This window comes from Arachis hypogaea, chromosome 16 (assembly GCF_003086295.3).
Source record: "Arachis hypogaea cultivar Tifrunner chromosome 16, arahy.Tifrunner.gnm2.J5K5, whole genome shotgun sequence".
Taxonomy (NCBI): domain Eukaryota; kingdom Viridiplantae; phylum Streptophyta; class Magnoliopsida; order Fabales; family Fabaceae; genus Arachis; species Arachis hypogaea.
The window spans coordinates 140,094,999-140,122,775 of record NC_092051.1 but is presented as its reverse complement, the minus strand read 5'-3'; the positions used below and the strand labels follow the sequence as shown (position 1 = coordinate 140,122,775).

Sequence of the window (27,777 nt, the reverse complement as noted above, 5' to 3'; positions counted from 1 at the left end):
TATCAACTCTTGGTTTTGTCCTTTAAGAAAAAAATGGAAATGCGGACTAAAATTAATTGGAGACTGGAAAAAAAAAAGGCCTGATAAGTTTGGTTACAGTTAAATTTGGGTGTCAAATTAATGAATAAAATCTTTATAAACTTTTCACTTTTTTTTTTTATTTTCTTGGATGTGTGACTAATTCTTTATATTCTTCACACTTACTAGTCAACACGTAGAGCTTTGGATTGTGGGTAGCTGCTGGTTGATGCGGTTTTGTCTCGTTGTCTTTCTTGGAGGTGTTTGGTGAGGGTTTGTTTATGGATTTGTAAGATCTTGGTGGAGTCATTATCATATCAGGAATACAAGGTAGTTTTTATTGCTGATCTGTATGGTTGGTCTAAAATGTTCCCAATCACAATTTTGCCTATTTTTTGTGTACACATATTCTTGAATTATAATGGTCCTACCAGCGACAATAATACTTATGGATTGCTTGTTATATGATTTGGACTTGGTGATTGCTTGTTTTTAGTTTGCAATTGTTTTTGTATAAACTCTATGTCTTGCACCTATGATTTATTTGTGTGTGTGTAATAAATCAAATTCAGAATAATTGAATAATAAATGAAATTACTTAAACAAATATAAGCTTTCTCAAATGCTGATAATTGAAGTATTTGTTGTCAGACTGCATCTTCAACGGGCTTCTTCTGAACAACATCACGCATGAGTTTGAGTGATTCTTCGAAATCATCACAAAGGAGATAAGGATCTGGAATTACACTTGGATCCACTGATAGAGAAATTATCATCTTATTTGCATAACTTTGGAAATGCATAGTCAGGGCCTGCAAAACAAATCCCAACTGATGAGTGGAATGATTCAATGGTCTCTGCCTATAAATAATCAAAGGAAAAACTCCTATTTTATTTTGATCTTTAAAAAAAAATTGTATCGGAAGTAACTAATTTGGTTTGAAAAATTAGAGATAATACTTAATTTAGTCCCTGAATTTACATGTAAGTTTCAATTTAGTCCCTAAAATTTCAATTGCCTTTATTTAGTCTCTAAACTTTGCGAACATAACTCATGTTAGTCCTTGAAACAATTTTCAACCTACAAACATTAACGGAACACTGTTGTGGACAGTCGGATGTTATACTAAACTTTGTAAAATGATGTCGTTTTAATTTTGGCACTCAAATAACCCAAAAACAATATCGTAAGTGGTGTTTATTGAAATTTTACCTAACAAAATAAATGATACGACGCCGTTTATGAGCTATTTGAATGTCAAAACCAAAACTGCATCATTTTACAAGTTTCAACGTGACATCTGACGGTCTATATCAGCGCTCCATTAATGTTTTTGTACTGAAAATCGTCTCAGTGACTAATGTGAGGCACGTTTATAAAGTTTGGGAATTAAATAGAGGCAATTGAAATTTTAAGAACTAAATTGAGACTCATGTAAGTTTAGGGACCAAATTGAATATTAACTCGAAAAATTATGATGACTTGTTTCAAAGCAAGTTATTTGCTTCTAACTTAAATCCAAGATTATTGAGGAGACAGAAACTTGCTTAATACTTGACTAACTAGCTATTGCTTAACAAAGAAATCAAATAAATTCTCGTTTAAAAAGGTCTATCCAAACTCAAACTTAATAGAAGGGACAACTCGAATCAAAAGTGTTGACGAATTCTTATTAATTAATGAAGCTAATCACAGACACAGATTATCATCAACTAGTGAAGCTATTACTTAGCACACAAGCAACCAATTCTGTTTCGCATGTAAACTGAATTAACAGAATCAGTTATTGCCAGTTATGCTCATCACGCGCAAATTGAGCTTTTTTTAAAATAATGTTATCTGGATTCTACTAACTAGAAGAAGTAACTAATTTGGTTCAAAAAACTGTGATGATTTCTTTCGAAGCAAATTACATACCTGTGGGTGTCCATATACACTAGGAGCAATGTATGCCACAGGATGACCATAGAAACTAACTTCCTCCACCGGCCCTGGCATGTTTGAGAATGCCAACGTTGTATTCAGCAGAACTCTTCGTATTATGAAAGCCGCCACCTATATATATACCCAACCAAATATTTTATGAGAATATATTAATTACTGCTCGAAACTCAATACCACCAATATATATGTCTTGTTATCGTGACGTACCTTAACCCCAAATAAACTGAGTACTAATTTGGCACAAGCGTAGGTGCTAACGGCTTCCAATGAGTGTTTCTTGCGGTCAATGGTAGCCTTTGCTTGGCGAATATGCTCCAATGGATCTTGTTGTGTAGCAATGGAGAAAGGGAGCATGATGTATCCAATCAAATTTCCCCATCTTACTTTGGATTTTTCAGCCATCATATCTGCTACATCCTGAGTAACGTAATTAATGTTCCACCAATCCATGGTTATTTACAACTTGCAACTTACTTTTACAACACAAAACAAAACGCTCAATCTTGCTGATCAAACAAACATGACTTAAAAAATCTATACATACACTAAAAATCAGCCACAAATTACTAATCTTATTGGAGAATATATCATAGCACACCTACAAATCTATTTATGTTAATTTGATAACAAAATTCACCTGGATTCCACCGATTGGTCGGAGGTTAACAAGAATGGCTGATCTAAGCCGAATTTTCTTCAGGACACTACTTGACCCCTTCTTTGCATTAGCACCTACAGATTATAGCAAAATAATGTTGGTAACAAATCTAGCCATTTTCTATTTCATGTGAAACTTTAATTTTTGGTAATCTAAAGAACCAAAAGAACACACTTACCGAATTCCTGTCGATTCAAGTAGCGAGTGATACCAGCTTGTGTTATTCCCAACAGAACATCATTGACGGTCTACTAATCGAAATGAGTCAAAAAAAAAAAAAAAAAAACACTTATTAAGTTGATTCCAACAAAAATCTATAAATTTGTTCATACCTGGCCCATAATTTATAAGAACTCACAATCAACCTTATACAAGTATTGTTCAGGTCTATACAATCTCATAGAGGTTGGACATGACGACATAGACTTAAACCTACTTATCTAAATAAGTAACTAACTCCTATTATCTCTGCTATTCATCTAAAAATGAGATCTCAACAATCTCCTTACCAAAAGGAAGTAACCAACCCACAATTAAATGTGGAATTACTCAAAAGATGGTTATTGGCTCCACCTCTACAATTATAAATACTCTGACACTCAGTTATTTTTCGAATGCCAATCTACTAAAAACATGTCTAAAATCCTTGCTAACTTAAGTATCGGAATCCTTTGTAGGTACCACCCCCAACCTCCTCATGAGGAACTCGGACAGCTCCATTCCTGCAGGAGAAGACATCGGATCTTTCACCTAAAGGCGTCTGGACTTCACATTCAGGTCCAAATCATCCTGGTTCTAGGTAAGCTTTGGAACATTGGCGTCGATGCCGAGGACCTGATAATTAATACCGTACGATGGCGAACGACATTCGAGAAGATGGACACATGACTTCCGATTCTGAAGCCTGAGAAGAAGAGCAATATAATAAGAACAAGCGTTAGTCATACCTCCTGGAATTGATAAAGGAAAAGGATTTGCCAGAGACACACATGAATCAAACCTAAAAGAACATAGGATAAGCTCAGAAATTCATCGATCTGAAGGATCCGGGTCAAGACATCCTACAGAAATTATGGGACTCATTCACGGACATCAAGGTCCATTGGAACAACTCGAGTAGGAGCTAGAGCGACAACGAAGATCCGAAAGAGCCCTGAGAAGGGAGGTACGACGACAAAGGGAATTAGAAGAAAAAATCTTGAAGCTAGAATCCGACCTCAGGAGTAGGAGACCCCGCATTGATTGGGAAAAAAACACCTTTAGGAGGTGAAAATCCATTTATAGAGGAAATCATGCGGGATAGAATTCTCAGAAACTTTAAAAGTCCGGACATGGACCTCTACGACAGAACATTGGCTAAAGACAACTATATCCCATTATGAGTTTTCCTTGTCGATGTCTATAGAAAGATCTGCTACACAGAAAAGATTCAACCTCTCAGACCGATTAAAAACAAAAAAGGTAAAAGTCGGTTAGAATACTGCTAATACCACAAAATCTATGACCATTCCACTAATTATTGCTATATAAAAAGAATTGGCTAGAGATCGTCGGTTGGATAGGTATTTAGTTGAAAGATTGGATGACCAGGGTAAGAGAAAAAGAGATGAAGAAGATTGGAATCGGCGAGATAGACTACAACAAACTCGTGAGAGACATATCCACATAATTGCTGGAAGATTTACAGGAGGAGGAGTAACAAAATCCTCCCGTAAAAGACATTTGAAAGAAGTCTATCAGGTCGGCGAGAAAGCTAAAACGTTTGATCTGCCCGCCATTACCTTTACAAAAGAGGATCACCAAGAGATAGCACCTGGACACGACGATCCTATCATAATCACGATGTTACTCGCCAATGCAAACCTTCACAAAAGCTTGGTAGATCAATGAATTTCGGCTGACATCCTGTTTAAAACTATTTTTGACAAGCTGGGATTAGAAGAAAAAAAATTGAGAAAATACCCAGACACTCTCTTTGGTCTAGGAGACACGCCTATCCGACTTCTAGGCTTTATCTCTCTATATACCACCATTAGTAAGAGCACAAAATCAAGGACCTTGAGCATAGACTACACTGATTGACGTAGCATCGACTTACAACGCCCTAATAGGTTGGATAACACTAAACCGACTTACAGCTGTAGTCTCCACCCTCCACCTTGGCATGAAGTTTTCCACTCCTAAGGAAATAGTCACTGTGAGAGGAGACCATAAACTGGCAAGAAGGTGCTATAATGAAAGCTTAAACCTACGAGGGTATACATGAAAAAGAGGTCAACACCGTAGAACTCGGCGGTGTCAGAGTTCGGGAGGAATTGAGACCCTAACCTAAAGGAAAGAACGAGGAGGTCCAAATTCGGGATGAGGTCGAGAAGACAACAAACGTAGGGGCTAATATAGAGAAGTAGTTAAAAGAGAAACTCGTTAAGATCCTACGGAACAATTTCGACCTCTTCGCCTGAAAAGCCTTTGACATGCCCAGAATCCATCCCAACCTTATGAGCCATAAGCTTGCTGTTTATCCGGGCTCACGACCTGTTCAGCAGAAATGACAAAAGCTTAGTCTTGAAAGAGCAAAAATTGTAGAAGAGAAAGTCTAGACGCTATTAGAAGCCGGGTTCATAAGGAAGGTAAAATACCTGTTATGGCTCGCTAATGTAGTACTTGTGAAGAAATAGAATGAAAAATGAAGGATGTGTGTCGACTATATCGACCTCAATAAGGTTTGTCCCAAGGATCCTTATCATCTTCCCATCATTGATGCTCTGGTGGATTCATCTTCAGGTTATATATACCAATCTTTCATGGATGCGTACTTAAGATATAATCCTAATGTACAAGCCGGATTAGGAGATGACATCTTTCATCACTCATAGGGCAAACTACAGCTATGTGGTGATGCCCTCGAGAAGTTGATGGAGGTCTTCGTGGACAATATGCTTGTAAAGACAAAATAAGAACCAATCTGCTGTTCAATCTTACAGTAGTGTTTAACACGATAAGGCAGCATGGGATGAGATTAAACCCCATAAAGTGTATCTTTACACTGGAAGATGGGAAGTTCCTAGAATTTATGCTCACCCAAAGAGGCATTGAAGCCAACCGAGACAAATGTAGGGTCGACCTTGAAATCCCTACCCTTGTTTTCAATCCTCAAGAATGGGTATCAATTTCAGTGGATTCAAGAATATGAATAAGCTTTTCAAGACTTCAAAAATTTCTTGAACCAACTACCTATCCTTACCCGGCCTGAAGAAAAGGAAGAGCTCGTATTGTACCTAGCTATAGCAGACAAGGCCATAGCCTCTACCCTCGTACAAGAAGATAAGGAGGGACAATGACCTGTCTACTTTACGAGTAAGGCATTATAGGGGGAAGAATTGAACTATCAAAAGATAGAAAAATTTGCTTATGCCCTCATTCTAGCATCCACAAGACTCCGACCTTACTTCCAATCCCATACCATTAGAGTCTGAACTAACCAACCCATGAAGCATATCCTCTAAAAGACAGATATTGTAGGCGGATATTACAACGGGCTATGGAATTGTCCGAATTTGACCTAAAGTATGAATTTTGTACAGACATCAAATCACAATATCTAGCCGACTTTTTAGCTGAATACACAAGTGAACCACAAAAAAGCTCTATAGCCTGACACCTATAAGTATATGGATCATCGAATAAAATTGGTAGTGAAGCAGGAATCATTCTTGAGAATAAAAAAGGGACTCGAGTAGAGCTCTCATTAAAATTCGAGTTTTCAGCTTTTAACAACCAAGCTGAATATGAAGCCATGCTCGGTAGGTTAAGGCTAGCCAAAGAAGTCGGGGCATCAAAATCACAATTTTTAGTGATTTTCAAGTGATAACCTCTCAGATAAATGGGGATTATCAAGCCAAAGATCCTAACATGAAGAGGTAATTAGAGAAAGTATTAGAATAGCTGGCCCAATTCCAGGAAGTAAAAGATAAACATATAACTCAGGAGCTCAGCAGATGGCCTCTCCAAAATGGGCAACACCAAGCCAAGGGACAATAACAATAGTCTAATCTAGGAAACTCTCCACACACCATCAGTTTTCAAAGAAGTCAACAAGTCGGATGCACTAACAATCTCCAATCTGAACCTGGGTTGGATGGCTCTCATTATCGAATATCTCAAATTCGATATTCTCCCTAAAAAAAAAGGGAAGCAATGAGACTTATAAGGGAAGCACAGAGTTATACACTAGTTCACAATGTCTTCTATAGAAGAAGAGTATCTACACCTTTACTAAAGTGCGTGCCGACCTCCAAGATTGAAGAGGTCCAAAAGGAAATCCATAGTGGCATATGTGAAAATCATCTAAGAGCAAGGTCACTAGTTAAGAAGGTGTTACGAGCTGATTTTTATTGGCTGACCTTACAAAGGAAAGCGACCGACTTCATCAAGAAGTGTCCACCCTGTCAAATGCATGCCAATTTACATGTGGCACCACCACTTCAGCGTCACTTCACCATGGCCTTTCGCAAAATGAGGTATGGATTTGCTCGGATCGTTTCTTCAAGCACCCGGCTAGGTGAAATACCTCATAGTAAGGATTAACTACTTTACTAAGTTAATAGAAACAGAACTTTTGGCCTCCATTACAGCTCAAAGAAGTCGAAAATTCCTCTACAAAAATATTATCACCCGATTGAATCCTGTTCCCCATCACCACTGACAATGGTACTCATTTCACTGACTCGACCTTCAGAAGTTTGGTGGCAAGCCTTAAGATTAAACATCAATTCACATAAGTAGAGCACCCTTAAGTCAATGGACAAGCAGAAGTTGCAAACAAAGTCATATTGACTGGGATCAAATGAAGACTACAAGATGCAAAAGGAGCATGGACTGAGGAGCTCCCCAAAGTTCTATGGGAATATCGGACAACTCCTTATTCTACAACAGGAGAATCTCTGTTTCGACTTGCTTATGGCATAGAAGCTACGATCTTTGCAGAGGTCAATGAAGAAATCCCAAGAGTAAGATTCAACAATGAAGTGGAAAATATCAAAGCTCAAAAGAAAGAACTCAAACTCCTCCTAGAAATCTTGGAGCAAGCTCGGATAAGGGAGGAAGCATTGAAACAAATGATGTCTACAGGGTACAACAAGAAAGTCATCAGAAGAAACTTCGCCACAAATGACCTCGTACTAATCAGGAATGACATCGGGGTACAAAATCGGGCTAAGAAAAGTTGGCTTCAAAGTGGAAAGGACCTTACAAGATCATTGAAGTCTTAGAAAAAGATTACTAAAAGGTATCTAACCTACAAAAGAACGAGCTTCATAGGTCGTGGCACGCATGCAACATGAAGAGATACTATAGCTAGAAAGTGAACCTTACTCCCTGGTGTACTTTTTTTCCCAACTTCATGGTTTTTTTTTGGAAAGAATTTTTTTAAAGGGATTTTAACGAGGCATCATAGCAAGAACTAGGAGTTAAGACACGAAAGCTCTTAATAGCAAACAGCATCTGTAAATCATTTTCATTAATAATAATAATTCATCATTTATTTCATTTTCTATGATTGATTGTTCTACTATACACACCAATTTAAGCTCGATAAAGCGTGAAAATCATTGTCCAACCTAGATGGTTGGCAAGATGAAGCAACAATATCCAAATTGGTGTAAGAAGTTATATAAGCAGATCGTGGTCTGACCTCACTAAACTACTCATACAAAAACAAGTTAGTAAAAGAGGCAAGCCTAAAACGAATCGCAAAAGTAACTTGATAAAACAAACATAACTGACCTCCCAAAATCGGTATTAGCCTTATTAAGTCTCTAGATTCGGAGAACAACTCATTACCAGACCTTATAAAATTTTTTAGGGTAAATAAGTGTATACCCTCACAAAACAAGTTATCCGACCTCATAGAACAACTCGACCAAAATGAGCTGAAATGAGGGTTAGCAAAATAACTTGTAAAATTTTTTTCATAAGTAACGAAAACTACCAATATCACGTACTTGGAACAACTAAAAATAATTCAAAACAACTGAGTTATGGAGAAAAAGGTTTGCAGGAAAGATAATATCTTTAAAATGTCTATTATCTAGAAAGCAAACAAAACTACTACTATGCAAATTAAAACTATAAACATTTATAACACCATAAAAATTAGTGTGAAAAGTTTTAAAAAGCTCAAACCAGGGCAAAATAGCATAAAAAAACTATGGCTATTACAAAATAAAGTGTTCAAAAGACCCATGGTCCGAGCCATCAAATACAAAAGAGTTCTAAATGAAACTAAGAGAAGGAAGGATCCTATTCAACAGTAACCATATGGGTTGCTTCGTCAACTCGAACGGAAGAGGAAGGAAGAGTTTCGGCAGTGGGAGTTGAGGTGTCCATAAGAGTTTCACCAACTCGGGCACCATAGGATTTCAAGTCCTCGGAAGGGACAATCTTAGTCTCAAAAGAAATAATCTTCCTGTCAACCACAGCCTTATCGGGATCAATGAGAGTAAGGTCGACCTCGTGTGCAAAAACCTGAAATTGAGCCTTCATATTTTCAACCATCTCATCCATCTCCAGAGCCACCGATTCCTCCAAGTACCCATGCTCCTCCTACAGCCTGGTAAGTTCTTCCTTCAAATCTAACTTCTCCCCAAACACGAGTATAACTCTCATCGGCCTTCTTCTGCAATCCCTCGGCTATAGCACAAGCCGCCTCAGACTGCTTCACCCTCTCGCGAAGTTTCAAAAGGTTGGAAGTAAGAGCCCTTTTCACAGCTTCCAATTCCGACTTGGCCTCCCGAAGAGAAGTGACCTCAACATGAAGGTCGATCAACTCTCTCTGGATAGAGCCAAGCAGAGTTTCCACTAATTGCTTTAAGAGGGTTGAACACACTCCTTCAGTCCGAATACCTTCCAGGACGAGTACCTCTAAGTGTTTTTTAAGAGAGACATCATCCATAATGAAGGATATGCTCCTCACAAAAGGCAATGGTGTTAAAACTCTTATCGTGAACGCTGCCAAATTCAAAAAATGGGGTTTTTCGTTTCCAAGAACGCAGGTCGAAGAAAGGAGGCATGGGAGGAATAGTTCGAGATAGAGGCTTCGTGTTCAAAGGTGGAGGAGAAGGAAGGACAATTCTGGCCTATTGAGAAGTAGACGAATCTGACTTAGAAGGAGAAGAAGTTTCGCCTGACTTACTAGCCTCTTTCAATTAGATAGCCCAAGCAGCAACATTCTTCTTCGCCTATTGAACTCTCTGTAAAACGTCTGAACCATTGGTCATTTTTGTTATAGAAAAACAAAAGCAAGAAAAGAGACTCAAGTTACATAATTCAGACATATGTTCACAAATGAAAAGCTAGCTACCTAGTTCCGTAGGAACATTGCTCGGCTTGCTTATTAAATTTTTTTTTGTGTCGAGATGAGGAGCTCAGCCTCAACATTCCGGAAACAGGGTTACTACACACTCTTCTACCTCATCCAGATCCTCAAGGTTATACTTAACAACATTGAACGCCTCTTCCCAATACAAAAAAAAAAAAAAAACAAGTTCATCCCTCTCATTAAAGAAAAAAGGTCGAACACCCTCTACAGGTTGGACCTTAAAGAAATAGTTCTTAAAATCATGAAAAGACTCATCAAAAGTGGAAAAAACTATCCTTCCTTAAATAACTCGAAAAGAAAACCGATGCTTTTTTGTTAGAGTTGAAAGGTTTAGTAAGCTAGAAAAGATAAAAGAAGATCTTGGAAGAAAGAGAAAGATCAAGCTCTCAGCTTATCAATTGACAAACCTTCATAAAGCCCCATGAGTTTGGGTGGAGCCGAGAATGAGCAATGATGAGCGGATAATTTATACGCTTTTTGGCATTGTTTTTAGTATGTTTTTAGTATGTTTTAGTTAGTTTTTATTATGTTTTTATTAGTTTTTAAATAAAAATCACATTTGTGGACATTACTATGAGTTTGTGTGTTTTTCTGTGATTTCAGGTATTTTCTGGCTGAAATTGAGGGACCTGAGCAAAAATCTGATTCAGAGGCTGAAAAAGGACTGCATATGCTGTTGGATTCTGACCTCCCTGCACTCGAAGTGGATTTTCTGGAGCTACAGAAGCCCAATTGGCGCGCTCTTAATTGTGTTAGAAAGTAGACATCATGGGCTTTCCAGCAATATATAATAGTTCATACTTTGTCCAAGATTTGATGGCCCAAACCGGCGTTCCAAGTCAGCTTAAGAATTTTGGCGTCAAAACGCCAGAACTGGCACAAAAGCTGGAGTTAAACGCCCAAACTGGCACAAAAGCTAGCGTTTAACTCCAAGAAAAGTCTCTACATGTGAAAGCTTCAATGCTCAGCCCAAGCACACACCAAGTGGGCCCGGAAGAAGATTTCTGCATTAATTACTTATTTCTGTAAACCCTAGGCTACTAGTTCTCTATAAATAGGACCTTTTACTATTGTATTTTCATCTTGGTTCTTCAGGTTCCCTCTCTGGGGCCGAAGCCAATGACCACCATTATCACTTTTGTATTTTCAACGGTGGAGTTTCTACACACCATAGATTAAGGTGTGGAGCTCTGCTGTTCTTCATGAATTAATGCAAAGTACTACTGTTTTTCTATTCAATTCATGCCTACTTCTTCTCTAAGATATTCATTCGCACCCAAGAACATGATGAATGTGATGATTATGTGACACTCATCACCATTCTCGCCTATGAACGTGTGTCTGACAACCACTTCCGTTCTACATGCAAACAAGCTTGAATGTGTATCTCTTGAGTTTCTAATCTAAGATTAGAACCTTCATGGTATAGGCTAGAATTATTGGCGGCCATTCCTGAGATCTGAAATGTCTAAACCTTGTCTGTGGTATTCTAAGTAGGATCTGGGAAGGGATGACTGTGACGAGCTTCAAACTCGCGAGTGTTGGGCGTGTGACAGACGCAAAAGGATCAATGGATCCTATTCCAACATGATCGAGAACCGACAGATGATTAGCCGTGCGGTGACAGCGTGCGTAGAACATTTTCACTGAAAGGACGGAAAGTAGCCATTGACAACGGTGATGCCCAACATAAAGCTTGCCATGGAAAGGAGTATGAATGATTGGAAGAAGGCAATAGAAAAGCAGAGGTTCAGGAGGAACAAAGCATCTTCATACGCTTATCTGAAATTCCTACCAATGAATTACATAAGTATCTCTATCTCTATCTTTATTTTATGTTTTATTTATCTTTAATTATCAATCCTCCATAACCATTTAAATCTGCCTGACTGAGATTTACAAGATGACCATAGCTTGCTTCAAGCCGACAGTCTCTGTGGGATCGACCCTTACTCACGTAAGGTATTACTTGGACGACCCAGTTCACTTGCTGGTTAGTTGTGCGGAATTGTGACAAAGTGTGATTCACGTTTGAGAGCTCCAATTCTTTGGCGCCATTGTTGATGATCACAATTTCGTACACCAAGTTTTTGGCGCCGTTGCCGGGGATTGTTCGAGTTTGGACAACTGACGGTTCATCTTGTTGCTTAGATTAGGTACTTTTCTTTTTATTTTTTTTCAGAATTTTTAAGAATGAATTCTAGAGTTTCAAGGTGATGTTCTTGTCATCACAAAAGCTGATTGATTCTCATCAATTTAGCTGCTGAATGTAATGTCCTGCTGAAGCTTGGCTAGCCATGTCGAATCTTTTTAGACTAAAGCTTTAGACTAACATTGCATGATTCCTGGAATTCTTATTAAAAGTTTTGAATCTCTTTATTCTCTTTTTCATATAATTTTCGAAAAGTCACAAAAAAAATTTATAAAATCATAAAATCAAAAATATTTTTATGTCTCTTGTTTGAGTCTAGTGTCTAATTTTTAAGTTTGGTGTCTTGCATCTCATTATTTATTTGATCTTAGTTGCATTTTTTATTGTTTCTCATCATTAAAAATTCAAAAATATTTTCAAAATTGTGTCTTTTCAAGTCAATAATACAGAGAATTGAAGATTCAGAACATTCAACAGAAGAATTAAACAGAAAAAGCTGGGCGTTCAAAATGCCCTGTGAAAAAGGAAAACTAGCGTTTAAACGCCAGCCAGAGTACCTGGCTGGGCGTTTAATGCCCAAAAAGGTAGCATTTTGGGCGTTAAACGCCAGAATGGATACCATTCTGGGCGTTTAACGCCAGGAGGACACTAGAGGGAAGATTTTATTTTTAATTCAAATTTTTTTTTCAAATCTTCATAATTTTTCAAAATCAAATCTTTTTCAAATCATATCTTTTCAATCATATCTTTTCAAAATCAATTTCTTTTCAATTTTTTTTATTTATTACTATTTTCGAAAATCCTTGCTACAATTAGTAATTTAATTCAAAATTTTCTAGTTGTTACTTGCCTATTAAGAAATGATCAAATTTTAAAGCTTAGAATCATATCTTTTAATTTCTTGTTAGTCAAGTAATCAACTTTAATTTTAAAACTTTTTTTTAATTTGATTTTCAATCATATCTTCTCAATCATATCTTTTCAATCACATCTTTTTCAAAATTAATTTTCAATCATATCCTTTTAATTTCTAATTTCAAAATCTTTTTCAAAATCACTTAATTTCTTTCCCAATCTTAATTTTCGAAAATCTCAATCAAATTTTCAAATTTCTTTTTATTATTTTAAAAATCTTTTACTTTAATTTCGAAAATTCTTCCCCTCTTCTCACATCCTTTTATTTAAGGGACTAACACTCCTCCTCAAGGTGCAATTCGAACTCTATCCTTCTTGACAAGTTCGAATTCTCTTCTATCTACCTTCTCCTTCTATTCTTCTTTTTCTCTGACACCTCAAGGAATCTCTATACTGTAACATAGAGAATTCCATACTTTCTTGTTCTCTTCTCTTTCATATGAGCAAGAGCAAAGACAAAGGCATCCTTGTTAAAGCTGATCCTGAACCTGAAAGGACCTTGAAGAGAAAGCTAAGAGAAGCTAAAGCACAACTCTCTCTACAGGGCCTAACAGAGCTCTTCAAGGAGAAAGAAGCCATGGCAGCCAACAATACAAGGAAGGTGCTTGGTGACTTTACTGCACCTACTCCCAACTTCTATAGGAGAAGCATCTCAATCCCTGCCATTGGAGCAAACAACTTTGAGTTTAAGCCTCAATTAGTTTCTCTAATGCAACAGAATTGTAAGTTTCATGGACTTCCATTGGAAGATCCTCATCAGTTCTTAGCTGAATTCTTGCAAATCTGTGACACTGTCAAGACCAATGGGGTTGGTCTTGAGGTCTACAGACTTATGCTCTTCCCTTTTGCTGTAAGAGACAGAGCTAGGACATGGTTGGACTCACAACCTAAAGAAAGCCTGAACTCTTGGGAAAAGCTAGTTAATGCCTTCTTGGCCAAGTTCTTTCCACCTCAAAAATTGAGTAAGCTTAGAGTGGAAGTCCAAACATTCAGACAGAAGGAAGGTGAATCCCTCTATGAAGCTTGGGAAAGATACAAGCAATTGATCAGAAGGTGCCCCTTCTGACATGCTTTCAGAATGGAGCATCATAGGTATCTTCTATGATGGTCTGTCTGAACTGTCCAAAATGTCATTGGACAGCTCTGCTGGAGGATCTCTTCATATGAAGAAGACGCCTGCAGAAGCTCAGGAACTCATTGAAATGGTTGCAAATAACCAATTCATGTACACCTCTGAAAGGAATCCTGTGAATAATGGGACAAATCAGAAGAAAGGAGTTCTTGAGATTGATACTCTGAATGCCATACTGGCTCAGAACAAAATATTGACTCAACAAGTCAATATGATTTCTCAGAGTCTGTCTGGAATGCAAGCAGCAACAGGCAGTACCAAAGAAGCTTCATTTGAAGAAGCTTATGATCCTGAGAACCCAGCAATGAAAGAGGTGAATTACATGGGAGATTCCTATGGAAACACTTACAATCCTTCATGGAGAAATCATCTAAATCTCTCATGGAAGGATCAACAGAGACCTCAACAAGGTTTCAACAACAGTAATGGTGGAAGAAACAGGTTTAGCAATAGCAAGCCTTTTCCATAATCTTCTCAGCAACAGACAGAGGATTCTAAGCAGAGCCACTCTGACTTAGCAACTATAGTCTCTGATCTAATTAAAACCACTCAAAGTTTCATGACTGAAACAAGGTCCTCCATTAGAAATTTGGAGGCATAAGTGGGTCAGCTGAGTAAGAAAATTACTGAACTCCCTCATAGTATTCTCCCAAGCAATACAGAGAATCCAAAGAGAGAGTGCAAGGCCATAAACACGTCTCACATGGCCGAACCTGGAGAGGAGGAAGAGGCAGTGATATCCACTGAGGAAGACCTCAATGGACGTCCACTGGCCTCCATGGAATTCCCTCATGAGGAACCATGGGAATCTGAGGCTCACACTGAGACCATAGAGATTCCATTGAATTTACTCCTGCCATTCATGAGCTCTGATGAGTATTCTTCCTCTGAAGAGGATGAAGATGTTACTGAAGAGCAAGTTGCTAAGTACCTTGGAGCAATTATGAAGCTAAACGCCAAGTTATTTGGTAATGAGACTTGGGAGAATGAACCTCCATTGCTCACTAAAGAACTGGATGACTTGACTAGGCAGGAATTACCTCTGAAGAGACAAGATCTTGGAAAGTTCTCAATACCTTGTACCATAGGCACCATGACCTTTGAAAAGGCTCTGTGTGACCTAGGGTCAAGCATAAACCTCATGCCTCTCTCTGTAATAGAGAAGCTAGGGATCATTGAGGTACAAGCTGCAAGAATCTTAATGGAGATGGTAGACAGTTCAAAGAAACAGGCTTATGGACTTGTAGAGGATGTCTTGGTAAAGGTTGAAGGCCACTACATCCTTGCTGATTTCATAATCCTAGAGACTGGGAAGTGTATGGATGAATCCATCATCCTTGGCAGATCCTTCCTAGCCACAACAAAAGCTGTGATTGATGTTGACAGAGGAGAATTGATCATTCAAGTGAATGAAGACTCCCTTGTGTTTAAAGCTCAAGGATATCCTTCTGTAACCATAGAGCGGAAGCATGAAGAGCTTCTCTAAATACAGAGTCAGACAAAGCCCCCACAGTTAAACTCTAATTTTGGTGTTTGGAGGTTTCAACATTGCTCTGAACATCTGTGAGGCTCCATGAGAGCCCACTGTCATGCTATTGACATTAAAGAAGCGCTTGTTGGGAGGCAACCCAATCTTTAATTATCTTTGTTAAATTTCTATTTTCTTTTGTTATTTTATGTTTCCTGTATGTTGATGATCATGTGAAGTAAAAAAAAAAACAATTGAAAAAGCAAAAACAGAAGGAAAAACAGTATTAAAAACAGAATACCCTGGAGGAGAAACTTACTGGCGTTTAAACGGCAGTAAGGGTAGCAGAATGGGCGTTAAACGCCCAGTCTGGCACCATTCTGGGCGTTTAACGCCAGAAATGGGCACCAGAATGGCGTTTAACGCCAGGAATGGGTAAGAAGTTGGCGTTAAACACCAGAAATGGACAGTAAACTGGCGTTTAACGCCAGGATTGGCAAAAAGGGACATTTTTGCACGCCACTTGGTGCAGGGATGAGATATCCTTGACACCTCAGGATCTGTGGACCCCACAGGATCTCCACCTACCCCACCTCTCTCTCTCTTCTTCACCCATTCACCAATCACCTCAATACCTCTTTCCCAAAAACCCCTCACCTATCAAATCCCACCATTCTCTTCACCACTCACATCCATCCTTCATAAAATCCCACCTACCTCACCATTCAAATTCAATCCACTTTCTCACCCAAACCCACCCATAATGGCCGAACCATACCCCCCTCTCCACTCCTATATAAACCCATCTTCACTCCTTCATTTTCACACAACATACACACTACTTCTCCCCCTTGGCCGAAACACTAAACCCCCTCCATCTCCTCTATTTCTTCTTCTTCTACTGTCTTCTTTCTTCTTTTGCTCGAGGACGAGCAAACCTTCTAAGTTTGGTATGCTAAAAGCGTTGCTTTTTGTTTTTTCATAACCATTTATGGCACCTAAGGCCGGAGAAACCTCTAGAAAGAGGAAAGGGAAGGCAAAAGCTTCCACCTCCGAGTCATGGGAGATAGAGAGATTCATCTCAAGGGTGCATCAAGACCACTTCTATGAAATTGTGGCCAAGAAGAAGGTGATCCCCGAGGTCCCTTTCAAACTCAAAAAGGGTGAATATCCGGAGATCCGACATGAGATTCGAAGAAGAGGTTGGGAAGTTCTCACCAACCCCATTCAACAAGTCAGAATCTTAATGGTTCAAGAGTTCTATGCCAATGCATGGATCACCAAGAACCATGATCAAAGTGTGAACCCGGACCCAAAGAATTGGCTTACAAGGGTTCAGGGAAAATGCTTAGATTTTAGTCCAAAGAATGTAAGGTTGGCATTCAACTTGCCCATGATGCAAGGAGATGCACACCCCTACACTAGAAGGGTCAACTTTGATCAAAGGTTGGACCAAATCCTCATAGACATCTGTGAAGAAGGCGCTCAACAGAAGAGTGATTCAAGAGGGAAGCTGGTTCAACTAAGAAGGCATGACCTCAAGCTCGTGGCTAGGGGATGGCTGGAGTTCATCCAACGCTCAATCATTCCCACTAGCAACCGGTCTGAAGTTACTATAGACGGGGCTATCATGATCCATAGCATCATGATTAGGGAGGAAGTAGAAGTTCATGAAGTTATCTCCCAAGAACTCTACAAGGTGGCGGACAAGCCCTCTACCTTGGCAAGGTTAGCCTTCCCTCACCTCATTTGTCACCTCTGCAATTCAGCTGTAATTGACATAGAGGAAGACATCCTCATTGATGAGGATAAGCCCATCACTAAGAAAAGGATGAAGCAAATAAGAGAACCTCACCACGAACATGAGAAAATTCCTCATCATGAAATTCCTGAGATGCCTCAAGGGATGCATTTTTCTCCACAAAACTATTGGGAGCAAATCAACACCTCCCTAGGAGAATTAAGTTCCAACATGGGACAACTAAGGGTGGAGCACCAAGAGCATTCTATCCTCCTCCATGAAATTAGAGAAGACCAAAGAGTCATGAGAGAGGAGCAACAAAGGCAAGGAAGAGACATTGAGGAGCTCAAGCACTCCATTAGATCTTCAAGAGGAAGAACAAGCCGCCATCACTAAGGTGGACCCGTTCTTTAATCTCCTTGTTCTTTATTTTCTGTTTTTCGAAAATTATGCTTTATGTTTATCTATGTTTGTGTCTTTATTACATGATCATTAGTGTCTTAGTGTCTATGCCTTGAAGATATGAAAATGAATCCATCACCTTTCTTAAATGAAAAATGTTTTTAATTGAAAAAGAAAAAGAAGTGCATGAATTTCAAATTTTAAAACAGTTTAGTTATTTTGATGTGGTGGCAATACTATTATTTTTCTAAATGAATGTTTGAACAGTGCATATTTTTTGAATTTGTTGATTCATAAATGTTAAAATTGTTGGCTCTTGAAAGAATGATGGAAAAGGAGAAATATTATTTGATAATCTGAAAAATCATAAAATTGATTCTTGAAGCAAGAAAAAGCAGTGAAAAGCTTGCAGAAAAAATATATATATGCGAAAAAAAATGAATGAAAAAAAATGCGAAAAAAAAGAAAAAAAAGAGAAAGAAAGAAAAAGAAAAAGCAAGCAGAAAAAGTCAATAGCCCTTTAAACCAAAAGGCAAGGGTAAAATAAAAAGGATCCAAGACTTTGAGCATCAGTGGATAGGAGGGCCCACAGGAATAAATTCCTGGCCTAAGCGGCTAAACCAAGCTGTCCCTAACCATGTGCTTGTGGCGTGAAGGTGTCAAGTGAAAACTTGAGACTGAGCGGTTAAAGTCGTGGTTCAAAGCAAAAAGAGTGTGCTTAAGAACCCTGGACACCTCTCACTGGGGACTTCAGCAAAGCTGAGTCACAATCTGAAAAGGTTCACCCAGTCATGTGTCTGTGGCATTTATGTATCCGGTGGTAATACTGGAAAACAAAATACTTAGGGTCACGGCCAAGACTCATAAAGTAGCTTTGTTCAAGAATCAACATACTTAACTAGGAGAATCAATAACACTATCTGGATTCTGAGTTCCTATAGATGCCAATCATTCTGAACTTCAAGGGATAAAGTGAGATGCCAAAACTGTTCAGAAGCAAAAAGCTAAAAGCCCCGCTCATCTAATTAATACTGATCTTCATAGATGTTTTTGGAATTCATTGTACATTCTATTCTTTTTTATCCTATATGATTTTCAGTTGCTTCGGGACAAGTAACAATTTAAGTTTGGTGTTGTAATGAGCGGATAATTTATACGCTTTTTGGCATTGTTTTTAGTATGTTTTTAGTATGTTTTAGTTAGTTTTTATTAGTTTTTAAATAAAAATCACATTTCTGGACTTTACTATGAGTTTGTGTGTTTTTCTGTGATTTCAGGTATTTTCTGGCTGAAATTGAGGGACCTTAGCAAAAATCTAATTCAGAGGCTGAAAAAGGACTGCAGATGCTGTTGGATTCTGACCTTCCTGCACTCGAAGTGGATTTTCTGGAGCTACAGAAGCCCAATTGGCACGCTCTCAATTGCGTTAGAAAGTATACATCATGGGCTTTCCAGCAATATATAATAGTCTATACTTTGTCCAAGATTTGATGGCCCAAAATGGCGTTCCAAGTCAGCTTAAGAATTCTGGCGTCAAAACGCCAGACTGGCACAAAAGCTGGAGTTAAACGCCCAAACTGGCACAAAAGCTGGAGTTAAACTCCAAGAAAAGTCTCTACATGTGAAAGCTTCAATGCTCAGCCCAAGCACACACCAAATGGGCCCGGAAGAAGATTTCTGCATTAATTACTTATTTCTGTAAACCCTAGGCTACTAGTTCTCTATAAATAGGACCTTTTACTATTGTATTTTCATCTTGGTTCTTCGGATTCCCTCTCTGGGGCCGAAGCCAATGACCACCATTATCACTTTTATATTTTCAACGGTGGAGTTTCTACACACCATAGATTAAGGTGTGGAGCTCTGCTGTTCTTCATGAATTAATGCAAAGTACTACTGTTTTTCTATTCAATTCACGCCTACTTCTTCTCTAAGATATTCATTCGCACACAAGAACATGATGAATGTGATGATTATGTGACACTCATCACCATTCTCACCTATGAACGCGTGTCTGACAACCACTTCCGTTCTACATGCAAACAAGCTTGAATGTGTATCTCTTGGGTTTCTAATCTAATATTAGAACCTTCGTGGTATAGGCTAGAATTATTGGCGGCCATTCCTGAGATCCGGAACGTCTAAACCTTGTCTGTGATATTCTGAGTAGGATCTGGAAAGGAATGACTGTGACGAGCTTCAAACTCGCGAGTGTTGGGCGTGTGACAGACGCAAAAGGATCAATGGATCCTATTCCAACATGATCGAGAACCGACAGATGATTAGCCGTGCGGTGACAGCGTGCGTAGAACATTTTCACTGAGAGGACGGGAAGTAGCCATTGACAACGGTGATGCCCAACATAAATCTTGCCATGGAAAGGAGTATGAATGATTGGAAGAAGGCAATAGGAAAGCAGAGGTTCAGGAGGAACAAAGCATCTTCATACGCTTATCTGAAATTCCTACCAATGAATTACATAAGTATCTCTATCTCTATCTTTATTTTATGTTTTATTTATCTTTAATTATCAATCCTCCATAACCATTTAAATCTGCCTGACTGAGATTTACAAGATGACCATAGCTTGCTTCAAGCCGACAGTCTCCGTGGGATCGACCCTTACTCACGTAAGGTATTATTTGGACGACCCAGTGCACTAGTTGTGCGGAATTGTAACAAAGTGTGATTCACGTTTGAGAGCTCCAAGTCTTTGGCGCCATTATTGATGATCACAATTTCGTGCACCAAGCAACCTTACAAATACGAAGAATCTCGGTCTCAAAATCGGTAAATAGAAATGTTACCTCCAGCCTAGTAAACAAACAGGCATACATGAAAAGAAAATGGCTTTCTGAGTTACTAAATCAGGGGAAGCATATTCTATCCTCAAGATCAGGAGCTACTAGCTCATACTTCCTCTCGTTCTCTTGAGTATTACAAATCCTATGCTGAAAACAAAATTTTTCTACATAATCATTGTCAACTATGGGGGAAATAGAAAAGACCGTAATATTTACCCAATCTAAACTAGGAAGAACTTTAGATGACATGCTGAAAGCTACCGAACGAGATATAAAGGATAATACCTTCAAAAAAGAAAAATAAAGCTATGTCACCACAAAAACTCACGAGCTACAAGTCGGGAACAAGAACACCAAATATTTAAAGAAGTCAAATTCTACTCAAGAAATTGGACGTGGGTCCGAAATTCCCAGGTAAAACAGGGATGAAGAATTCAACCCACTCTACTAGAACGCAAAATGACACCATTACTTAGGATGAAAATGGCATCATTTAAGGGGAAAATAAAGGCCTCAGAATTCAACACAAACCTAGAATCTAGAAATATTATAAATTCTCACAACAACGCTAAAGTGCCAAAAGATCATTGCAATGACAGCAAGCAAAAAAAAAAAATTCTACACGAAGCCATATTTATAGAAACCACATTCCTCACAAAAGCATCGACATAGTGTTTTCAAAGAGCCCCAAGGTTTTCACCCACCAAGAAACATTATCCAACCATGGCCATAAAAGAAAGAAAAACCACCCTCAAAGATGAACAGAAAACAAGGAGAAGGAGCACAACAACAAAATAAATGGATGATCCCAAACGTCTCAACAGTATGCAACAAAACTTCGAAGCAGAAATCCAAGATAGAGATCTTGGAAGAAGAGCGACAGAAAAGAACCACAGTGAATGAGATGGAAAATTGAGAAAGATGAAGTAAAATTGCAGAAGATGAAGCGAAAAAGAAGAAAGAGAGAAAGGATTACGTTTATATAGCCACTAGGGGCAAAAAAGTAATCTCACTCCTCATTTAATGACATGCACGGTTACCAAGATAACTGAAAAAGCGCGCAAATAGTTACGAAAAGACGCAATGTTTAGATTCAAAAAATACGTTGAGTACCCGACCTAACTCCAAGGAGGACGGTATACCTGACGTGAGGGAACAAAGGCTACAAGAGATCAAGACCGACTTAGAAATGCTTGAACCCGATCTAAGAAGATCAGACTCAAGCAGGGACACTGTTCATACCCTGGCTCACAACCTATAAAGGCCCAAAAGAGGTAAAGCCCAATCAACACTATACAAGTATTGTTAAGGCCTAGACAACCTCATAGAACTCAGGCACGACGATATGGGCTCAACCCTACTTATCGAAATAAGTAACTAACTAATACTATCTTTCATATTCATCTAGAAAGGAGATCTCAACAACCTCCCTACCAAAAAAAGTAACCAACCCATCACTAAAGGTGGGACTACTCAAAAGGTAGTTATTAACCAATGTTCTGAAAACTGCACTAGACTGGTCAGGTTAACCAAGAATCGGTCATCTGGTTAGTCCGGTTGACCCTTAGAACCGCTTTACCAAAAACTGATAAAAAAGTTGGTCGAACCGACGGTTAACTGGTGAATCGGCTGAACTGGCCGGGTTTCTTTAGGCTTAGGTTTTTTAATAATGTCCAAAACGGCGTCGTTTTGACGAAAAAAAAAAAAAAAACACACTACCCAGCCCTAACGTAAATGAAGTCACTCACCACCAGTCACCATGCCTCTCTCCCTCAACCCTAAATCCCTAATTTTCTTTTCCTCCAATTAGCAGAACCTTCTCCACCATCCCTACCACAGTCGACACCGACAGTGACTACCAGCTGTCGCCGCCTGCGGGGACACACGAAGGCATGTTTGGAGCTGTTGGCGTCGCCGCTGCGAAGGGCTGCTTCGCCGTTGCCTCTACTCGCCTCTCCATTCTCCACCGCGCTTGCTTCTTCGGTTTTGCTTGCTTTTTCAAGTGACGTCGCCGTTCTGCTCACCTCGATGTTCTCCACTACGCTTGTTTCTTCAGTTCTGCTTGCTTCTTCAAGTTACGTCGCCGTTCTGCTCACCTCTTTGCTATGGTTCTGCTTGCTTCACTCTGTTCTTTACCAATTTTTTCTCCCTTTTTATGAATTTATTTATTTTATTTCTAAAATTATAGGTTAAACTAAAATAATTATGTAATCTGATTTTGTGATATTGTTCATTTGATTGCTGATAAAATAAAATTAATAATCAGATTTGTGATGTTTGTTGTTGGTTGTTAATATAATAGTAAATTAGTAAGAGTAACAAAGGAGTTAAAGTGAAACAAGATAGGTTTAAGATGTTTAACAATATGAAAGTCTTGACTTTTTCTAAAAGATTTGATACTAATTCAATTTTTTATTACTCTGAGTTGCTATTTTCTGCCAATGTTATTGCTGATGAGTTAATAATATTAAACAACTGATTTTGTTAATTTTCTGCCAATGTTATTGCAGACATGTTCCTGCATTGATTTGCATATTCTTCCTTTTGTTAATTTTTCTATATGTTGTGTTCTTTCTGGCGACATAGAGTCACTCTTGGTATATAGTGAAAATTTCTAGAATTAGGTAATTGTTGAGAATATAGTTTAGAGGATTTTTTTTTATTTTGATTGGTACCATTTGCATCTAAATAATAGAGGAATCTTGTGTTAATTACTATGAATGCATTATTCCAAAATTTTTATTGAGCATCTTAGTGATTGTTTGGGCGCGCCATTAAACCAATAAAAAAGATCGTTTTTTTAATAAAAAAAGATCTTTTTATTTTTTTTAGTGTGTTTGGCTAATTTCTAATAGTAAAAGTAAAAGTACTAGAAAAAAAAAAATATATATATATATATATAATAAATGAACAAAAAAGTACTTTTATCTTATTTTATCCAAACGTAATTAATAGATAAAAAGATCTTTTTACATGAGATATCCAAATATAAAATCACTTTTACTTTTGTAAAAGATCTTTTAAAATAATATCATTTAAAAAAGACCTTTTTTAAAAATGGCACCCAAACAAGCCCTTAATGTATCCAGTGTTAATGCTTCTGATTTTATTGTAGAAGGAAATTATATTTATGCATTAAAAAAAATTTGTATCCACAGTGTTTATCTCTCTAAAATTATTTTTATATTAAAATTTTTTTGACTTAAAAATTATTGAATTCAATATTTAAAATTATATATTAAATTTGTAATAATTTTATTTAATATTTAACTAAACCGATTGAACTCCGGTTGAATTTCGGTCGAACTATTAAACTAATGAACCATTCGTCTCATCGGTTTATTGACTGGTTCGGTTCTTACAACTTTGTTATTAATTATACCTCTACACTTATAAATACTCTAACACGCTCAAGTATTCTTCAAACTCTAATCAACTAAAAATTTGTCTAAAATCTTTGCTAACTTAAGTATCGAAATCTCTTGTAGGTACCACCCCCAACCTCCTCATGAGGAACTCGGACGGTTTTATCTCTTACAGGAGAAAACGTCAAATCTTTCACTTAAAAGCATCTGAACCTCACATTTAAGCCCAAATTATCCTGGTCCTGGTTAAGCCTCAAAACAAAATTCATCTTGAAATTTTTAATAACTTATTTATTCAATTAATCTTAAATTAATAATGTGTCATTTAAATCAATTATATTTTTTAAACATAAAAAATTAACTATCAAATTAATTATTAATATAAAATATATAATAAAATATAAAATAAATATTAAAAATAAACAAAATGACAAATGTATTTATAAGTAAATAACTGATTTAGTTACTTATTTTTGGCTCATTTTTGTTTAAATATATAAATTCATGAATGCGTGGGTGAAGAATTCAGTTACCGAATTCATTTCCTTCTTGAGAAGCTTGATATCATCCATACTAACTATCCGATGCACGTAGCGCTTGGTATTAAGCTCCACCCCAGGTGCACCTTTCAAGGAAGTCCACGTGTCCTTAAGAAACAAAACAGTCAAAACAAACATCATCAAGTCCACAAAAGTGTGCCACATCAGCACCAAACCCCACCACAGCGCCATCAACGGCCCAAACAACACCATCAAGAAACCTCTCTTCTGTTTCTCCTCCTCCTTTATTGTTGCCGCTGGCACCGTTGGCAATGCATTAGGATCACTGGATTTACGAGTGCTGGCAATAAGAAGTGACATGAGGGAAACACAATCGCCCATTGAATGGTGCATCCGCAAAACCCCAACGGAATCTGCATCTGAGGTTTTGATGTTGAGCAGGTGAAGTTCCCAGAGTGGCTTTGTAATGTTCAGTGGTGTTTTTGTGCAGTTTGCTATGTAGTCTTCAACGAATCTATCTGAAAATTTTATTTCTGATGAATTGATTTCTGGAACTATGATGTGGCTGTCTAAGTCGATTGTGGTTGAGATCCATCTAGTTTTCCCTCCCTTCTTAACCTGACAACATTGAAAATTAAAGCTATATATGAATCTTTTAGAAAACGCGCCTACTAATTCACTAGTGAAAATAATGGCCTAGTTTTCGCTGAGGGAACATAAATGTTGTATCACGTTTTTATTGATACTAAACATACTTATCTAAATTAACCATTCGAGAATTAGAAATAATAAACATTTTTTCAAAATCTTAAACTGATTCTCGACTTCACCAAAAATAAAACTTTTGATTTTTTGGATCTAAAACTTTAATACCATATCATGATACTATTCATCCCAAATACTTCAGCTGTTAAAAAAGATAACACTAATAGTTATATCTCTAATATTCTCTAAATTTTCATTGTACAAATATTCGATTAGTTCCTCATATTTTTTCTAAGTAATTTGGTTATTCCATCTTATGAAGGCAATAAGAGCATAGTTGTTAAAACTAAATCAATAATTAAAGCGGTCTTCAATTGATAAGTTATTAGTTGAATTGGCAGAATTAATTTTATGTATATAAATAAATATAAAATAATTAAAATTTAAAATTAAAATTTAAAAAAATATATATTTTTATTAATATTTTTAAAAATTTTAAACATCACCACCCACGTATTTTTAGTTTTTCTCATGATCAGGCCAGGTTTTGTCCGACCTGAAATAAATTTTAATATTTTATTAAATTTATTTTAAAAATATAAATTATTAATTGAAGTATAAAAATATAATATTTTATTATTAATTTTTATATAAAATAAAATATATATTTAATTATAGAAAAAAATATTGTTTTAACTTTTAACATTTGAGTCAGGCTTAATTTTGTCTATATAACATTTTAAATATTTTATTTAAATTTCAAAGACTCTATTTCAGTTTTAAAAAATGTTAAACAAATTTAATATTGTCTTACTATTAAATTTGACATGAATAATTAGTATATTAAAGAGTCAATAACATTTGATTTTAGTATGTAAGTAAAATTAACTTACCAATAATTACTAATATAAAGTTTTTTTTTAGATTTTGGAATATTGATAATTGATTATTAGAATTTGTGGTATTTTGACTCTTTTCTATAAAAAAAAAATCAAGACGAGATATTATACGAATATTTTGATTATGTTTATCTAACACACGGAAAAAAATATGAATTAACAATAATAATATTATTAATATCCACATCACTTATTTTATTAACTATTCGTGTCAAATTAAATGATAAGACAATGTTAAATTCGTTTAAAATTTTTTAAGATAGAAATAGAACGTTTAAAACTTTAAAAATTAAATTAAGATTTATCTTAAACGTTAAAAATAAAAATAATACTTTATTAGTAATTGTTAGATAAAATCACGAAATTAAATTTACCTTATTATAATATAATTCAAACTCAACAAAAAATTCAACAAAATATATTTTAAGGGGACCAAATTTTGAACTGGGCCGGGTGTTTCACACCCATTAGAAACGAGAAGCATCCCACCCTCTTCTTAGTTAGAAGCATATAGAAGTGTTAAGAAAGAATTGTTGGTAGGGTTTAAATTCTATCTTGTGTATGCAGTAATTTATTAATTAGCGATAAATTTTTAAATGAAGTTTTGATTTACAATAAATTAGTTCTTGACTTGTGAGATTGAAGAATATCATAGACAACAAAAAAAAATAGCTGACAAACTAGTTTTACCCAATAGAATAGTCGATTGAATGTCAAAGAAAAGTTTCAAATCCACTTTAGAATCTAATTTTTGTTGATCACCCTAAACCCAAGAGAATTAAAACAATTTTTTTTTGTGATAATGCTAGAGAAGTTTCCTTATCCTAACTAATAATTTCCTAGTTCTGTTGTTTTTTTTTTATTCCGTTTAAACAAAAAAAAAATGAGCCATAACTATATATTTTTCAACAATAATGGCATTTCTTTGAGTTTTTTTCTTTTAAATAAAAAAAAAGGGTTTGGCATTACTCATATAAGCATAGATTTAGAATGATGAAACAGTAGTAAGATAAATTACACTGTGTGTACACTAAAATTAGCTACTAAAGTCAGTTACCAGAATATAAAATACATACTAGAATATAAATATACATTGAAAATAAATTAAATCACACATATATTTAAACATAAATACATTCGTGACTGATTTTAGTGTATAAATAGTATTTTTATAGTAAGATAGAAGAAATAGAGAATGACTTACGAGCTTGCTGGTGAACCTTGGATGCTTAAGAATTGTTTCACGCAATCCTTCTTTAATTACTTGAGGATTCACGCTTGTTTTGCACCCTATTACGGCCATCACATAGCAGTTGAACTTCGGCGAATGGAACAACCTCGACACCGGACTCATCGGTTCGCCGCCTCCTCCTCCTGATGATGATGATGCCATCTTTAGCTCGCTTCTTCCCCTTCTCTTTTGCACAGAGAGATGAGTGCCCAACAAATTAACAATGAACAATCATTGAGGTTTTATTGCATTAGAAAAAAAAATGTTAAGACTTTTCTACCCTCGTCAGGACCCAGTGCGTGTGAAGCAGGGGAAGATGGTTAATCAACATAATTAATAGATATATGTACTCAATTCTTCTTTTAATGTTTATTTAACCGTTGTTAGTTGCTTTTCAATCACGTTTTTCTAATTTCCCATGCATTCTTGTCGGTTGTCATTCTCCAGGCCGTAGTTATCATTAG

General features: G+C 36.8%; 1 protein-coding gene and 1 non-coding gene across 2 annotated transcripts; both read right to left on the bottom strand.

Annotated features, from left to right (window-relative positions):
* Nucleotides 1-507: 507 nt before the first annotated feature.
* LOC112755334 (wax ester synthase/diacylglycerol acyltransferase 11) lies at nt 508-27,623 on the bottom strand. The gene is made up of 7 exons (XM_025803356.3): nt 27,287-27,623; nt 24,512-25,096; nt 2,800-2,869; nt 2,601-2,695; nt 2,171-2,380; nt 1,937-2,074; nt 508-830 (listed from the first exon to the last, which is right to left on the bottom strand). Exons 1-7 carry the CDS (start codon nt 27,473-27,475, stop codon nt 666-668), a joined length of 1,452 nt encoding a protein of 483 aa, XP_025659141.1. The 5' UTR covers nt 27,476-27,623; the 3' UTR covers nt 508-665.
* Nucleotides 14,031-14,135, bottom strand: LOC112761789 (small nucleolar RNA R71). The gene has a single exon (XR_003182166.1). It is a non-coding gene; the product is annotated as a small nucleolar RNA R71 (small nucleolar RNA).
* Nucleotides 27,624-27,777: the final 154 nt, after the last annotated feature.

Excerpts from the sequence above, each read along its gene's own strand:
- LOC112755334 (XM_025803356.3), bottom strand. The coding sequence starts at position 27,475 with ATGGCATCATCATCATCAGGAGGAGGAGGCGGCGAACCGATGAGTCCG. Across the intron at positions 2,696-2,799 it reads CTTGAATCGACAGGAATTCG|GTGCTAATGCAAAGAAGGGG; the intron begins GTAAGTGTGTTC and ends TATAATCTGTAG. Across the intron at positions 2,381-2,600 it reads GACCAATCGGTGGAATCCAG|GATGTAGCAGATATGATGGC; the intron begins GTGAATTTTGTT and ends TACGTTACTCAG.